This window comes from Carassius carassius, chromosome 3, assembly GCF_963082965.1.
Source record: "Carassius carassius chromosome 3, fCarCar2.1, whole genome shotgun sequence".
Taxonomy (NCBI): Eukaryota; Metazoa; Chordata; class Actinopteri; order Cypriniformes; family Cyprinidae; genus Carassius; species Carassius carassius.
In genome coordinates this window covers 40,751,148-40,768,838 of record NC_081757.1, presented here as the reverse complement: position 1 = coordinate 40,768,838, position 17,691 = coordinate 40,751,148, and the positions used below count along the sequence as shown (strand labels likewise).

The following is a 17,691-nucleotide window of genomic DNA, read 5'->3' as shown; positions in this document are numbered from 1 at the left end:
AGCTTTTCACCTAGTTTTACAAGTTATATTTCAGGTGATCTTTGAATAATTTTCTTTGGCGTAAGCAGTGAAAAAAAAAATTATGATATATTATAGGCTACAGTACAACATAATATCAGGCTATTACAAGATTATCTATTTTACAATATGAAAGTAATTAGGATCTGACTTTGGAAACAACATGCTGTCTTTATGATATCATGCTTAATTTTCTCACACAATATAAATGTTTTTTTTTCTTTATAAATGATAAGAGCTGCTTTGATATATTAGGAAGATAGCTAGGTCATTATATTTGGGGGTCCTTGGCATCAGATGCTGATCTATAGGCACTTGTTAGAAGTGCCAAACTTCACCAAAAAGAAGAGAAAACGAGATCCAGTTGAGTGACTCCCAGAGGAAGCGCCTCTCACTGCGCGGACCGAAGCACGGCTCTTTGGGAAAGTCATCCGCCGTAATGACACGTAGCCTAGTGCTAAACACAACTCGACTACACTGACATAAAACGAGTAACGTGCATAGTATCACGAGTTCCCCCGCGAAAATAGCTTGGGATTCATATGGTGAGGTGGCTAAAGACTCTTGTTATATGTGACCATGGAGCACAGAGCCAGTCATAACTAAGTAGCACAGGGATCTAGACCAGTGTTTGCAAACAGTGATGACGTGTTGGTGGGCGGAGCCTAGCAGTCGTGGAATAAAATAATAAAAAAGGTAATTTTGAGTTTATATTTAAAAAATCTGCCTTTTTTTCCTTCAATACCGAAATTTTATCCCACAATTCTGGTAAGAAAAGTATAAACTTGTATTTGCAAGAACAAAGTCAGAATTGTGAGATAAAAATAGGTAAATGTTATGTGAAATGGTATAGGTTTAAATAATATTTCATGCTTTTACTGTATGGCTAATACAATATGTCCCCTATGTGAATATTATATAGAGTTTTAAAGGTGATTTTCTCAATATTTAGATTTTTTTGTACCTTCAGATTTCGGATTTTCAAATAGCTGTATCTCAGCCAAATGCTGTCCTGTCCTAAAAATAGAGCTGTCCTGTATAAATAGAGCTTATTTATACAGCTTTCAGATGATTTTTCAGAATTTCAAAAAACTGACCCTTATGACTGGCTTTGTGCTCCAGGGTCACATATTACTTTATACTAATCCACGTCTATGCAAGCCATTTGACCGCATTTTTAAAGCTCATATTCTCTTTTTAATGCATAAACACGATAATAAACACAACACAAGCTCGCAACATCAGTCACTCACTTTTATCTAGATCAGGTCGCACCTTGTTTTTTTTTTTACATCCGCATTAGTGAAGTTCTGAACATCATTCATGTATCCCTCCGCCTGCGGTAGAAGTTCTGACTGTCAGTCTTGTATCCCTCCGCCTGCGGTAGAAGTGCTGAGGCTGGGGCCGCCGCCATTTTGAATGTCTGGTCCGTTCCTCCTTCCGTCGATCGAGAAGGTTGTTCTTGTTTTCTGGTATCATAACGGCTGGTGAGTGGGAGCTCGTTTTAATCGACTAAACGACTTCGTATATGACCGTAGAGCTCGGCGCTGTCAAGCCGCTCGGTTGTATTCGCGTGTGCTCGGGTTGACTGCACTGCATAGGAAGTGGCTATCACAGGCTAATGCTAAAGCTAACGCCCGTGCACCGGGACGCTGTCATAAGCTGAATAGCTTACAGTCGCTCAACTATCACTCGAACAGTACTCGTGAAATCCCAGTTAGACTGTAGTTTATGACTGTTTCAGTGTGTGTAAGGTAGAGGTGTGTGTTTAATCCTCCGTCAAATCGTCGCTCGAGTCAAGGCCCGACTAGACTCCAGTCAGTCAGCAGCGGACTCACGCAGCGCTTCATTCACAGACATCACGGAGCAATAACACCGGTATTTATCGTAATTTAAAGCGCTTAGAAACGAGTATCAATACCCGTGAAGAGAACTGAACTGTTCCCGTGTGTTACCACTGCATAACGTCCCCCTCTTCCCACTGTTTATGAGTTAGCTTAGCATTAATGGCTTGACGAGATAGCGCCAGAAACATCAACACCTTCGACAATCTCTCTAATGTCACAGAATAAACAATCCAGGTGTTGTGTGAGGACATGTTGTAGTGGTGAAGGTGAAGGATGCGAGGTGTGAGATGTCACTAGTTGTGTGTTTTAGGCTGGTTTAGTCGCCAGGTGTTTCGAGGGAGATGTTAAATCATTCTCGGTTCAGTCCTCTGTACATCAGTGCTGTCTAAAGTGTTGTCTGTTTTTTCATGTCTCTACAACCGTTGGTTTGTGGTGAACACATGAATGTCTCTTCCTTGTGAAAGTGGAGTGAGGTTACAGTAATAAAGGAAGTGCTCGTGTGTAAACGTGTCCTCTCGGTCCCTGCGGTAGTTTGCATGATCCCTGCTTTAGATTTGCATCCTCAGTCCACTCCAAGAGCTTTGTGTTTTTTCTTTTTCTGTAACTAACTATCGATTAGTTGACTCATCTAGCAATTTCTTACAGTTAATATGTGACCCTGGAGCCCCAAACCAGTCATAAGTAGCACAGGTGTATTTGTAGTGATATTTTAAATAATTTATTTTAATGCTTTGTAACTAAATGCATTGCTAAGACCCACATCAGCTACAGTAGATCTTAAGATGAGTGCATATGTTATAATGTTGACCGGTCATTTACTGTGAGGCTGAAGTCGTTTTAATAGTTCTTTACACCTAAATGGTTTCTTTCTCAGCTTATTTTTCCTTGCAGAGCAGTACTAATTACTGGCTGATCTCCAATATCGATATATTACTAGACAAAGTAATCCGATAGTGAGCTGTCTGTTTTTGGTTGTGGGTTTACTAATTATTTGTGATGCACTGAATTTCCAGGAAATTGAGATATTCGGACAAAACGGCGGAAATGTGGATTTTACGTTTCAGCTGAGGTCAGAAATCATGGTCTCAAACAGTTAGCACGTTTCCAATGATGTTTTGACTCTGTCATCGTCTCATGGACACGACGTGAATGAGCTAAAACAAGGAAACATCAGCAGTGCGTGGACGCACTTCACTGAGCAAATATAATATGAGAATAACAATATGTAAAATATGTTTGGCTGAAATATCGTGAGGCTTCTGGTTCACTACGACTGAGAACACGACACTCTGAACTGCATACAGTGATCAATTTCCCTTTATATGACTTTGGTGTTGTTTGCTAAATGAAAACTTTAATTCAGGGCCACAGTTTAAGTTAAGAAAACCTGTTTAGTGTTCCATTATTGTAACCTGTCTCATTATCAGTGTTGATTTACATCACCTTTAGTGATTTGATTATCGTGTTACGGTCCCAGATCGGGTACAATATTATTGTACAACAGCCACTTTTGTAGTTTTAGTCCATTCTTGTTGCATTTAGCTAAAACGATTAAATCGTAGAGTCAGATTGTATCAACAGATCTCTTCACATCACTCGTAGATGCCTTTGGCAGGAGACCCACAGTGCAACAGTGCTCTTTTTATCTGGGAATGAGAGGTATGGTCCCGTAAAGCTGCCCCACCTAAGGTCACCGTAATCCCTCTCTATTGTATTGTACCTCTTCTGTCGTCTAAGCAGTGAGCTGGAAGTGGAAGAGCGTGTGTATGAAAGCAGTCCTGCTTCTTTCTGAACGTTGTAGTTGAATAGCATGCTCTCTTTCACTGTCAAGGTGGATCATGTGGCCTTGCGTGTTTCACCGGCTAGGTGTGTGTAGTCATGCTTTCTTAATGTCGTAAAGGGGAGTTCCTCATTCATTCATCTGTGAAGGTCATGGCAGGACTGATGTCTCAATATTGGATGCTGAATCACAAGCTGTCATGAAGCTGATGATCTACTTATACATGGTCGTGATTCTCAGTGTTGGATGCCAGCTCGTTTGATGTTGAAAACCCATCTTGTGTTTCTCTGTCTTACATTTTAAATCCAGCGAGAGTAGCTCAGTTGCAGGAGCCGTACCGGGAATACGAAGCACTTGCTTGTCTCGCACTTGTTCCCTTGATTGAGCCGTCTAAACAGCATCATATCCATGAGTAGGCTTTAATTAAATCTTCTCTGTGCTGTGCAAACTATGTATAGAAGAGAGTAGGTCTTGTGGGAGGAAATATGGAGCCAATTCAGTGTAGATCTATCATAGTTCTGCAATGCCAGGCATGCATATTTTGATAAGAGTCCCACTTTTAAACTTTTAGATGGTTTATTCTACTACTTTTATCTTCATAGTTTTACAGTACACTTTTTATCGAAAGCAGCACTAATTATTGGGGAAGTCCACCGGGGCGATATGTCCTTATGTGCTGTTTAGCGTACAAAGCTGTAGGGTTTTCTGAGTAACTCAAGTCGCGAGGTTTTGTACTGCGGTATCAATCTACTACATTGTCTTAAAGTGTTAGTGCACTCAAAAATACAGTCATTTACCCTCATGTTGTGTCAAGTCTGCTTGCATTTAGTCAGTGAGTAATAAGCTATTTTGAAGTTTTTGGACCTCATTGACTTTCATTGTGTTAACAGAAAATAATTAGATGTTTTCCCAAATATCATCTTTTGTGCTCCACATCTATACAGGTTTGAAACTACATTTTAGTGTTTTACAAAATCGGAAATCGATTTAAATTAAAAAAATTTTTTTTTAGTTAAGCAAACGATCTACCAATTATTTCGCTGCAATTTTTGTTTTCCTCTTTGATTGTATGCAGGCTGCCTGTGCAGACCACATCCCCCCCCCCCAACCAGAAGTTTGTAAGAACTCTTTTTTGCAGCTTAAGTTAAGCCAGGGCCACTAATTGCCCTTAGCCTGCATGTCATCTGCGTGGAGAGGTTTGCTGATGCTAACACAGTGCTAAGTAAGCTGAAGAGGCACTTAGAAATGAAGTATCCTTTCCTCAAAGAAAGAAGACTTGGCTTTCATCGAACTGGCAGAAGACCAAGAACTGTATGAAGGCATCTGACACAATACAAGAGGCTAGTTACTTATTGCTGGAGCTTATTGAAGTGGAAAAAATGTGATAGCCGAGACGCTGGTTTGATTGTCGTTTTGTGTGTCAAAAAAACAGTAACTCTGAACCTTTTTGCGTTTATTTGCTTCCCGCGTTTATACAATTTTGTGACTGTAATATTTAATTTTATACATGGTTGTCATTGCTAATTTTGACAGACTTATTTAACGGCCAGTGTTTGATTCCAATTTGAGAGCCTTTTTTACACTTCAAATATCAAATTACATTGACTTCTCAAGCCCTAATTTCTAATGCTAGTATGTATGCAGATTTTATGACCACATATTAATTGAGGCAAAATGGACTATTTGTACTTTAAAAAACAAAAAAACAAACAAAAAACAAACCCACCAAAGTTCCATTCAGTATTAACTAGTATAGACAAAGATGTTTAAAAATGGGGAAAATGTGTATATATCAAAAGACCCAAAGAGATATACTGGTTTTAAAACACAGTATTGATGTTAAAATTCCTTGGAATATGACCATTTCTTAAAGTTTCTGAAAACAAATCATTCTGGTGCATTTTATAGTTTGCACTGTATGCTTTTATATTTATTTTACAAACTGGTTTTACAGCCGTAACAGTAAAGAGTAATATTAATGATAGCAAGAATATCACTTTAGCTTTTTCGCTTTTTAAAACCATAAGAATGAAAATGTGTTTTTCGCAAAACTGTGAACTTGAGATAAAGGCCACTTCATGTTTTATTCCTTGGAATAAGACTTTGCTTTTATCACTACAGGCTTAATTGGACAATGACATTGCATATTTGTCATTAAACAGTCTTCTCTGCACTATCCATTCATTTGTGATTGTAACTTTTGTTGTTCTGCTGGGAGATGCTGAGAATGTCTTTGTTTAGCAAGTAATTACTGTGGTTTCTTTCTGGTTCGAGCAGCTTAATTAGGTTCTGCATGCTAACAGATTTAAAGTGCGGGGCTCCTCTGTGATGGAGAGCCAAAAACCGCTCTCATCTCTGCATGGAGGAAGGGAGGAATATTAACTTTGTGTTGTGTCTTGGCTCTGTATGTGTGTGAGATGGATCTCCTGGTGTGATGAATGTGCTTTCTCAGAGCAGTAAACCACTTGTAGTGCTCCGTCTTTCCAGTGCCACTGATTACTTGCTTTTGCAATTACAAGGTGACCTCACACTATCCATGCACTGCGTTGTGACGAGCTGCTCTTTGTGTGGGGTGAAAGTACTGTAATGTTTGAACTTGAAAGCCATGTCCATCCAACCTCAGTCTGCAGGATGAGTCATTTCCTGTTCAGTCTGTTTATATGCTCCACGTTCATATATTTAACTGCTCTTTTTGCTGCAAAGCTGTCCCTGCGCATCCTACGACACCTTCCTACAATAATCCAGAGAGGGTTTGTGATAGATGAGCCTTCTGTTTCCATTAGCAGCCCCATTTCACTCCTTCCATGCTAATAACCATCTAAATCTCACTGTTTATGAGCTGAAGATTGTTTTTCTCCTGTGTGGCAGCTGTTAGTCTGACCTCTACTTTCTGTGCTCTCTTTACCTGTATATCTGCACCGTTATTTGCCTTCATTTTGGATGCTAATATATGTTTATTGGGTTTCTCTTTTGATTAGATGCCATGCCAGGTATAATTATTGGAAAGCAAAAGATAACCTAATTAACTTTATTACGTTATTCCACAACATCCCTCCTACCTTGAAGTAAAAGTTTCTTTCAAGTGCCCTTTTCTGTTTTGGTTGCTCCAGATGTTTGTGTTAGAGCTGGATTCGTGTTGAATGTTGTAGAAACAGGTTCATGCAGCTGGGCATAAATAGGCAGTCATGTAATCTTACCACTTTACATGTTTTCACTTTTAATTTTTAATCAGCCTCTAGTGGATTGAAACCTGATTCTGTTGAAGGAATGGAATTTCACAGGTGATCTGTCTGTGTCACTTTGGCTGATAGAGCTGATTATGGCAATACACTGATGTCTGCCTTTCCCAGACTGTCCCCATAGAAAAGATAGCCACATGTGCGAATCAATTATGAGATGCTCGGCGTCCTTTGGGATTCTTCGAGCTCTGCAGAACGACTGATCAAGAGAGCGCTCTGGGGTGTTGTGCTTAAATCATCTCACAGAGCAAGAGCGATGTCCCTATTTACATCATTAACATGGCAACGCTTCATTTAGATTTGACAACTGGTTGCTGTTATGGTCTGTAAAAGCTAATTTAACAGTTAATGTCATGAGAAAAGCATGCTTTATATAAAACGATAGCCTTCATTAAGCTTGATGTCTGAAAATATTTTCTTTTTGTTTTTCTATTTAAAGAGTGTGTACAAAACTGCATAATTAAAAAAAAAAAATCAGGTAGTGTGTTGCTTAAATGTCTAGTCAACTAATTGGCCTTAAGGTGAGCCTGTGCAGGTTTCAGATTCATCTATTTGTCCCTATTTGGATGCATTTCTTAGGGAGCGTTTATATAAGGCCAACTGAGCCCAGTGAACTATAGATGCATTTTTAAAATTATGCTGTTAACTGGAAAATGATTTTTTTTTTTTTTAAGCACTCATGTTGAGATGGTCCCTGAAAAAAGTCTGAGATGAAAGTTGGTCTGAAAGAATATGGATGTCGATATGGTACTTTAAAGAGGATTTAAAGGTGCAAAAGGTGCATTTATTGTGAAAACTGAATTGCAGGCATCCTGTCAACATCTTTACACATTTATTATTATATAAAATATACTAGGGCTGGGCAATAAACAATATTGCATAATCTATGCATGGCAACGATAAAGCTCTGAATATTTCAGTCGATATAGATTAATCTCACAGCAGGGAAAACATCAACAGCCCAGTCAGTGCATGTCATTATGTCTACATGTTCTGTTTATCTCCGTGTGAATGAGTGGCGTAGTTTTGTCTACTTGACAAACTGTTTTCAGCATCTGAGGACGTGAACACATGAACATCATCTCCAGAGCGTCTCTGAAAGTCCTTCACAAGTTTTCAAGGGTTCATTTGAGGAAAAACTACCATTTAAAACTGTGAATTTGTTTCATGTTCACTTGATCTTATGTCGCTCTGGCAAATGCAAGCGTTGTGTAAATCATCATTTGTCTTGGCAGATATTTTGGCACTGCTGTGACACTCCACTGGCTGACACTGTGCTTTCATTACAGAGGATGCCAGCTCCGATCAGATTGCGGGAGCTGATCCGGACAATCCGGACGGCTCGGACCCAGGCCGAGGAGCGAGAGATGATCCAGAAAGAGTGTGCTGCAATTAGGTCATCCTTTAGAGAAGAGGACAACACATACCGCTGTAGAAATGTGGCTAAGCTGCTTTATATGCACATGTTGGGCTACCCGGCACACTTTGGCCAGGTGAGAAAACAGTATTTCAGAAATGACAGGAGTCTTTAAAAGGGCTGCAGGAAGCACCCACTTTTCAACAGTGTTTGATGGACAAAATCTCATTTTCAGCTGGAGTGCCTGAAACTGATTGCATCACAGAAATTCACAGACAAACGGATAGGATACCTGGGAGCCATGCTACTTCTGGACGAGAGGCAGGACGTCCATCTATTAATGACGAACTGCATCAAGAAGTGAGTGAGCCAGGGATCTCATCTTGTTTCAACACTTCCGTGAATCACAGCTGGCCGTGTGATTGGTGGGAGTTTAATGTGACCGTTGTAGGTGGAGAGTGTAAAGTGCAGGTTGATGGGGATCTGCTTCCTGAGTGTGATGGCATCTTAAATTGCTCTGTCTTTGTTCCATTTGTTTCATTTCTTAAAAAAAGGCATACCAGTGCCCCATGTTGATGTAATTGCCTCTTGAGGACTCGCACCAAAATTATGACTGAACAGGAAACAATTGTGGTGTCTTAAGCATTGCATACATTTGATTAGGGCTGCAACTAACGATTGTTTTGATGATCGATTAATCTGTCGATTATTTTTACGATTAATCGATTAATCTTTATGTACTTATATTTTAGTTTTGCCCATTTTTTCCAATTAAATTATTAACAAAGGGTCTTTATCATTCAGCATAGACTTTTAGAGATTTTAACCATTTTGCATTGTCATATCCTCATCAAAAATATACCTGGAGTTTTGTTTTATGTGTTAGTAATTTTTGGTCAAACTCTTCTGCAATCAAAACACTGACCCATACTCTAGCAAATTTCACAAGATTTCAAATAATGTTTTCACCATGGCAGTCCTTAGGGAATAAAACAGAATAAATTTGCAATACATTGCATTTTGTTATGTTTTTCCTGTAAACACACAATTTGTACCTGGGAAACAGCTTTATAGCTTATGCTGTGAAATTGTAAACAATCCTTCGAATAAAGTGCCAGTGGCATGAAACCTGAATGGAACTCACATTTTAAAGTAAATTCATCAGAAGGTTGTCCAGAAAAAAATTGACACGCACAAAAAACCTACTGTGTGAAAAAGAGCAGTGAATACTTAGGGGAAAAAAAGTGCACTTCAAATACATTTAAACATTTACCTCTCTCATTCAGTCATAATTAGGCTGCACGACTGAATTATGAACTGGTAAACGACAAACTGATCACAGAAATCTTTAAATGTTAACTGTTAAAAAGCAATGTTATCAGCTTTAACGACTAAACATTTGCAAACAACATTGTACTGGAGAATCTGCACAAATAAAAGTCTTTAACAGTTCAGTAGTGCAGAGTTTACAGGTTACTCTTCTTTTTTGAAGGCTCAAAGTAAAGTTCTCCCACACTTTGGATGACTTCTTTCGATTAGTTTTATCTTCCGCTTTTTTCTTTTTCTTTCTCAAGCTTACTCCACTGCCGTCTGTCTCCACCATCTCGCTGAATGCTGCAGACGCAGTTCGGGAAGCACGTGACATAAAACGAGGCCAGCTATTGGCTATCCGCTACTTCTCCTGCTGTACTGGCTGAATAAAACCCTTGCGGTGGCTCATTACTGCCACACTTTGGTCATCGCAGATTTAAAATATGCACAAAATGAGCCGCTTACGGCAAATAAAAGTTGTTTAGCAATTAATCGATGACTAAATTAGTTGACAACTATTTTAATAATCGATTTTAATCAATTAAATCGATTAGTTGTTTCAGCTCTACATTTGATTGTTTCATGCTCTCAACAACCAGTAATTCACCACAAATTGTGGTCAGAACTAACCATACTTTATGCATTTTATGCAACTTGCATTGCATTCAGTATATACATTTTTATCAGAAAGCTTCTTCAATTTCTTTATTTTAAAAGTAGATTTTTGTTTTTGTCTGAGCTATTGAAATGTATTTTAACATCTTTTTCCTCTGCAACCCACCAATTGAGAACCATTGCCTTAAATGATTGTATGCATTGCTGTGCATCTTCATCTAATCTTCTCTCTGCAGTGATTTGAACCACAGTACACAATATGTGCAAGGACTAGCCTTGTGCACCCTGGGCTGCATGGGCTCATCCGAAATGTGCCGTGACTTAGCTGGAGAAGTGGAGAAACTCCTCAAAACGTCAAACTCCTATCTGAGGAAAAAGGTATTTCACACTCCTTCACAGCTGAACATGGATTTCATGTCCGGTTGGATGTGGAGCTCTGAATGTGTGAACGGTTTTGACATGAGCTCTTCGCCCTCAGGCAGCTCTGTGTGCGGTTCACGTCATCCGCAAAGTCCCGGAGCTGATGGAGATGTTCCTGCCAGCAACAAAAAACCTGCTCAGCGAGAAAAATCATGGTGAGAGCTGCATTCTTTAACCTTTCCCATAGGTCTCATTTTATTGGCATTAAAAACGAATAAACAGATGCAACGTTCTTTCCAATCAGAAAATTTTCATCATATATGCCTTAACATTATTGAAAAATGAATGCATGTTAAATAAAAATTTAACTAACTTAGTAAATTTTGCCAGGAAAAGTTTTAGAATTGTATCACATGTTAATGTAAAAGATATAGTGGGATATAAGTGAAAATCTTGTTTGTTTGCTGGTTTTTATTGTATTTGGTATACTTATATATATATAGGGCTGCAACTAACGATTATTTTGATAATCGATTAATCTGTCGATTATTTTTACGATTAATCGGTTTATGTACTTAGACTTTAGTTTTTCCCATTTTTTCCCCAAGTAAATTATTAATAAATGGTCTTTATCCTTCAGCATAGATTTTTAAGAGATTTTAACCATTTTGCACGGTCATATCCTCATCAAAAATATACCTGGAGTTGTTTTATTGTGTTAGTAATCCTTTGTCGAACTCTTCTGCAATCAGAACACTGACCCATACTCTAGCAAATTTCACAAGGAGATTTCAAATAATGTTTTCACCATGGCAGTCCTTAGACCTCCTAAAGTAGTTTAACATCCCGAACAAAGCTTAAGGAATCTTTCAGAACATATTTTCACGAAGAATAAGGATAAAACAGAATAAAATTGCAGTGCATTGTATTTTATTATTAACTGGGAAACAGCTTTATAGCTTTTGCTGTGAAATTGTAAACAATCCTTCGAAAAAAAGTGACAATGGCATGAAACCTGAATGGAACTCACAATTTAAAGTAAAATCCATCAGAAGGTTGTCCAGAAAAAAAAATTGGACACACACAAAAAACCTGCTGTGTGAAAAAGAGCAGTGAATACTTAGAAAAAAAAGTGCATTTCAAATATCTTTAAACATTTACCTCTCTCATTCAGTCATAATTAGGCTGCACGACTGAATTTTGAACTGGTAAACGACAAACTGATCACAGAACATGTTTGTAAATCTTTAAATGTTAACTGTTAAAAAGCAATGTTATCAGCTTTTACGACTAAACATTTGCAAACAACATTGTACTGGAGAATCTGCACAAATGAAAGTCTTAGGGGCCATTCACAAATCGCGCCTAAAAACGCGTGGAAAACGATAGGTGCACCGCTTTCTCCTTTCCAAAGCGCTCGGGCAGAAGCGCCCCTGAGGCGTCTGCCTTTGCTAAGCAACCATGATGTGCTCTCTGCTTGAAGACGCGGAAATTTCAGCAAAGGATAAATGGATTTGCAGCTCAAAAAATCGCTTGCAGTAGCTCTGCTACTAAATTTATTTCAAAATGGAAATCGATATACAGCTATGATCAGCTGTTCCTTTCATCTTGACTGAGCTTTTAATGTTGTTATGGGAAAGGATGAAGCTGATTGGTTAGTTCTTGTCACATGACCCGCGGTGCGCTTGCGGCATTCTGAAAGGTTGAAATGTTTTAACTTGATGCGGTTACGGTGTTGGAAATAACGAACTTGAGCGCGCAAAAGACGCGATATGTGAACGTCCCCTTAAACAGTTCAGTAGTGCAGAGTTTACAGGTTACTCTTCTTTTTTGAAGGCTCAAAGTAAAGTACTCCGTCTCCCACATCACGCTGAATGCTGCAGAGACGCTGTTCGGGAAGCACGTGACATAAAACGAGGCCAGCTATTGGCTATTCGCTACTTCTCCTGCTGTACTGGCTGAGTAAAACCTCCGGTGGCTCATTACTGCCACACTTTGGTCACCGCGGATTTGAAATCTGCACGAAATGAGCCGCTTACGGCAAATAAAAGTTATTTAGCAACGAATCGATGACTAAATTAGTTGACAACTATTTTAATAATCGATTTTAATCGATTAAATTGATTCGTTGTTTCAGCTCTACTATTTTTTTCAAAAAATTTTGCCATGAAAATAGCCTTTGATGCTGACATGGCATTAAATAAATATATACTATACTACAATAAATAAAAAATAATAATTTGGAGGTTCGGTTTAAGATGGATGCTGCCAAAAAAAATTCTTTAAGGTTTTTTTCTAATGTAATGTTCTAAGCAAAACATGTTTTTTTTGGAAATATTGTTAAATTGCTAATGCCCCCTCCAACCCCCGTTCTCAATGTAATTTTGTGTCATCAAAAAAGCACCTTAAAAAACAAGGCCATCCTCCAAACACAAGACAAAATTACAGAAATCCGTATTGCATCAAATTAAGCAAAAATGTAAAGGTCACACTCGTGCAAATTTACTGTCAGTCCCTCGTTAAGCATTAACAAACTTGAGCTTTTTTAATATGTTCAGATTTAAGTCAGTCTTTCACATTTAGCAACAACAGGAGAAAATTGGTTTGTTCATTTTCCCAATGTAAACTTGCTCATGAGTTATATAATGAAATCTGATGAGAAAATCAGGGTATTGTTCTGTTTTCTGCAGGAGTTCTCCACACGTCTGTTGTCCTGCTCACTGAAATGTGTGAGCGAAGTCCTGACATGCTCTCTCACTTCAGGAAGGTACGTAGCAAACGTTCATGCCTTGACCTTCAGCAGTCACCTCTAAAACTGTTTATGCACCACGTTAGCCACTCTGAGACAAAAGCACTGTTATCTGTTGCTGAAATGAGACTGTAGTCCTTAATGAAATCTGGATGCTTGTCCTGGATTGAGCTGCTGTTGTGTTTATCTCACTGGGAGATGAATACAGGTTCTTCCTCTCTGTATATCTGCTTCTACTCTTCCCACCCCCAGCCTGATCTACTGTGCCAGCACGCCCACCTCTCATGCTCATAACCGTAGCATTATGTTAAGCTGTTTTCTGAAAGTGACTCTTTTTTCCAATTCCCCCCTAACATCTACTTCATATTTTTTCTGTCATTTGTCTTCGTTACAATTCCTGCATTGTGTTAGAATGAGAAGGTAAGAGGACATTCTGGTTTCATAGCTGGTGCATGCTTAAAGAAAACAATCCAAAATAAAAAGTCTCATCGTCATGGTCACTGTAGATGTAGTCCAATTTTTGGTTTTGATGTACTGTTTTTTTGCAATTGTTGTCATTTTAAGTGTTTTCTTTTGTTTTTATTCAGGATTGCGTAGGCCTCATACATTTTCACTTGTCCTGCGTTTACCTTAAGATTAATTTATCTTTCATACGGTCACTATTGGGTTGTGGTTTTTCCAATATGTGCATTAAAGTGGGGGCACATATGAAATGGAGACCTTTGCCAAATTAAAAAGGATTATGTTAATACACAGAAAAAATGGCAAACAATTACAATAAACACTGACATGATCTCCATGTCTTAATGTGTAGTGAAACCAATCTATTAGAAGATGATCAACTTGGGGTGCCTACGTGTTTTGACACTTACTGATTCTTTTTATGTGCTGTCCTGTTTTGAAATTTCTAAGACCCTGCTATAATCTTGCTGATAGTCTTTCATTTCTTCTCCCACTGTTTTTTTTTTCTAGCTGGTTCCACAACTTGTACGAATCCTGAAGAACCTGATCATGTCAGGATACTCCCCTGAGCACGATGTGTCTGGCATCAGTGACCCTTTCCTGCAGGTAAAGACATCATCTCCTGTCAGTATTTTGAAAGTCTCCTAAGTGATGTTGGCTTTCCTGTTTTGTTATTGATTTAGACACGCCTCCTTTTTCTAAAACCGGGGCTGCAAAGATCACGCTTATTCCAGTTGTAGGTTTGCAATGGTAGCAAAATTGCGCACTCCCATGACAACTCAAAATTGCTCTGCGCTTTACTTAAAGGATTCATCTCAACGTACGATCAACTACTTGCTTCCCTTATATGAACTGATCTGTGAACATGCAAAATGAGGCAGAAAGTGCCTTTCGTTTATTCTTTTGATTGATTCAATCCCTTTTACCACACTTAGGGTTGCCACAGAGACATTATTTTAGGACACCATTTTCATGATATGACATGCAATAGAGATTTTCTGAGTGCCATTCCATAAAATAAAATCTCTTACAGCACTATTAAAAGGTAAGTTCACCCAAAATCAGGAGGACTTTGTTCAACCACCAGAGCTGTGTGAGACACTTTTTTTTTATTTAACTTACTTTGGACTGATGCATGCAACACCCCTGAGTGGCATGAAACCACTTGAGAGATCAAAGACAGTTTTTAATAACTCTGACTGGTCTAGCTTTAATTTATGGTCTAGCTTTCCTTTTTGAGTGATCTAACCCTTTAAAGGGTTAGTTCACCCAGATATCAAAATTATGTAATTAATAACTTACCCTCATGTCGTTCCAAACCCGTAAGACCTCCGTTTATCTTTGGAACACAGTTTAAGATATTTTAGATTTAGTCCGAGAGCTCTCAGTCTCTCCATTGAAGCTGTGTGTACGGTCTACTGTCCATGTCAAGAAAGGTAAGAAAAACATCAAAGTAGTCCATGTGACATCAGAGGGTCAGTTAGAATTTTTTGAAGCATCGAAAATACATTTTGGTCCAAAAATAGCAAAAACGACGACTTTATTCAGCATTGTCTTCTCTTCCGTGTCTGTTGTGTGAGAGAGTTCAAAACAAAGCAGTCTGGATATCCGGTTAGCGAACTAATCATTCAGTTCACCAAATCGAACTGAATCATTTTAAACAGTTCGCATCTCTAAAACGCATTAATCCACAAATGACTTAAGCTGTTAACTTTTTTAATGTGTCTGACACTCCCTCTGAGTTCAAACAAACCAATATCCCGGAGTAATGCATGCACTCAAACAGTACATTGACTGAACTGCTGTGAAGAGAGAACTGAAGATGAACACCGAGCCGAGCCAGATAACGAACGAAACATTGACTCGTTCATGAGTCAAGAACTGGTTGCATCGGTTTTCGGATCACCAGTAGTTCTTTCGGACAGTTCGATTCAATAAACCGGTTGAAGAAAACGGTTCACCGGTTCTTTTGCGCTCGACGTAATGGCGTCATTTGCGATGATTGCTCTTGATTCAAGCCTTCGGTTTACCCGCGCTCATAACACTAGTACAGAGTCAGTTAAGAATCAATCACCAAAATAATCAGTTCGGATCAGACGCTCTGTGTGTCAGTCTGCTTCACGTTGAATCACACATGCGCAGTATCATCAGCTCCTCGATTCTTCTTATCTGGCTCAGCTCAGTATTCATCTTCAGTTCTCTCTTCACAGCAGTTCAGTCAGTGTACTGTTTGAGTAAATTAATTACTCAGGGATATTGGTTTGTTTGAACTCAGTTTAAGATATTTTAGATTTAGTGTCTGACACTCCCTCTGTGTCCCGAAGATGAACGGAGGTCTTACGGGTTTGAAACAACATGAGGGTGAGGTATTAATGACATAATTTGCTATCTGGGTGAACTAACCCTTTAATGTTGCAGTCGATGTGAATTACATTTTGTAATGTACCTCATGTCAATTGATTTTTAGAGTGGTCTTAAGTTTGCAATCCATTGTGCCCATATGAGATGATATACCTGTTCTTTATACCCAAAAGCAATCTGATGAGCTCCTCTGGGCCACACTGTGTCTCTTGGCATTTTTAAGGTGCGGATATTGAGGCTACTGAGAATTCTGGGAAAGGGTGATGATGATTCTAGTGAAGCTATGAATGACATTCTTGCACAGGTAAGCAGTCTGATTAGATCCACTTTATAACCACAAAACTTTCCTTTGTTCCTTCTAAAGTTTTCCCATCAAATTATTTTTAATAGGTTGCAACAAACACAGAGACGAGTAAAAATGTAGGCAATGCTATCCTCTACGAAACCGTTCTTACGATTATGGACATCAAATCAGAGAGTGGCCTTAGGGTGAGTGTTACTCAGATTGGAAGCACTGTGTGAGTGGTTCAAAGGAGTGTGCAGAAAGTGGTTGAAAATGCTGTTGTGTGTTATTACAGGTTTTAGCAATTAACATTCTGGGACGTTTTCTTCTCAACAATGACAAAAACATCAGGTATGTGACATTCATGAAGTGGCCAGCGAGAAACAGTTTAATGCTGTTCAGTGATGAAGACTTTGAGTGATCCATCGACTGACTGTTTCAAATGTTGATCTCATTATTTTATTTCTGACATAAAGCTTTAGCTCATTTCATGTGCTGTCCACTCTAAACCTGATTGTCAAAATGATTATGACTCTCCCTGATCAGATATGTGGCATTGACATCTCTACTGAAGACCGTGCAGACAGACCACAATGCTGTGCAGAGACATCGAAGCACTATCGTGGACTGCTTGAAAGACCTTGATGTGTCCATTAAAAGGTAGTTTATGTGCAGGCTGTGCATGGATTTCTATAATCACGTACAGAATAAAAGGATGAGTCCCACTGATTACCCTTGTCCTTTCCACAGGCGTGCGATGGAGCTGAGCTTTGCCCTGGTTAACGGCAACAACATCCGGGGCATGATGAAAGAGCTTCTGTATTTCCTGGACTCTTGTGACCCTGAGTTCAAAGCGGACTGCGCGTCAGGGATCTTCCTGGCTGCTGAGAAGTAAGGCTGTTTATTGTGAAAACCTGTTGTGCAGAAATCATGCAAGAGGAAGCACCAATGATTTCCATATTCACAATAGTCATGTTGTACGTCCTTGCAGCCCTTTTGAAAGCCTGCAGTCACTTATTAGAGTTAAAATAGTGTAAAAGCCTAGTTAAGTGAATCTGATCAAATTCAATAAGCAAGCCCTTGAAAAAAGCTGTTCAAATAGAGCAACTTGTGGCTGTGTGATGATAAAATGAGTGATCCATCGGCAGAAGCTCATTCTGTTGACACTTTTATATCTGACAGCACTAAAAGGGATTTGGTTAAGAGTGTTTTGAAGAGTTTTACGTCATTTATGCTTTTTTGCTTGGTTTTATATTTTGTAAGCTTTAGACTGCTGATTTGCAAATCTAACACTTTTTTTTGTTTTTTG

The 17,691-nt window shown here is 38.8% G+C and overlaps 1 protein-coding gene across 2 annotated transcripts in view; it reads left to right on the top strand.

Annotated features, from left to right (window-relative positions):
* The first annotated feature begins 1,350 nt into the window (after positions 1-1,350).
* LOC132126915 (AP-1 complex subunit gamma-1) overlaps positions 1,351-17,691 on the top strand; it is a 31,602-nt gene continuing 15,261 nt past the window's right edge. Inside the window, exons 1-12 of one of the 2 annotated variants that reach the window (XM_059538518.1) lie at positions 1,351-1,505; positions 8,174-8,377; positions 8,477-8,601; positions 10,404-10,545; positions 10,646-10,742; positions 13,218-13,294; positions 14,249-14,344; positions 16,323-16,403; positions 16,490-16,588; positions 16,678-16,733; positions 16,929-17,042; positions 17,133-17,273. In XM_059538518.1, the coding sequence (XP_059394501.1) occupies positions 8,177-8,377; positions 8,477-8,601; positions 10,404-10,545; positions 10,646-10,742; positions 13,218-13,294; positions 14,249-14,344; positions 16,323-16,403; positions 16,490-16,588; positions 16,678-16,733; positions 16,929-17,042; positions 17,133-17,273 (1,229 nt within the window). In that variant the 5' untranslated portion in view covers positions 1,351-1,505; positions 8,174-8,176. The other variant, XM_059538525.1, reaches the window with a different exon arrangement.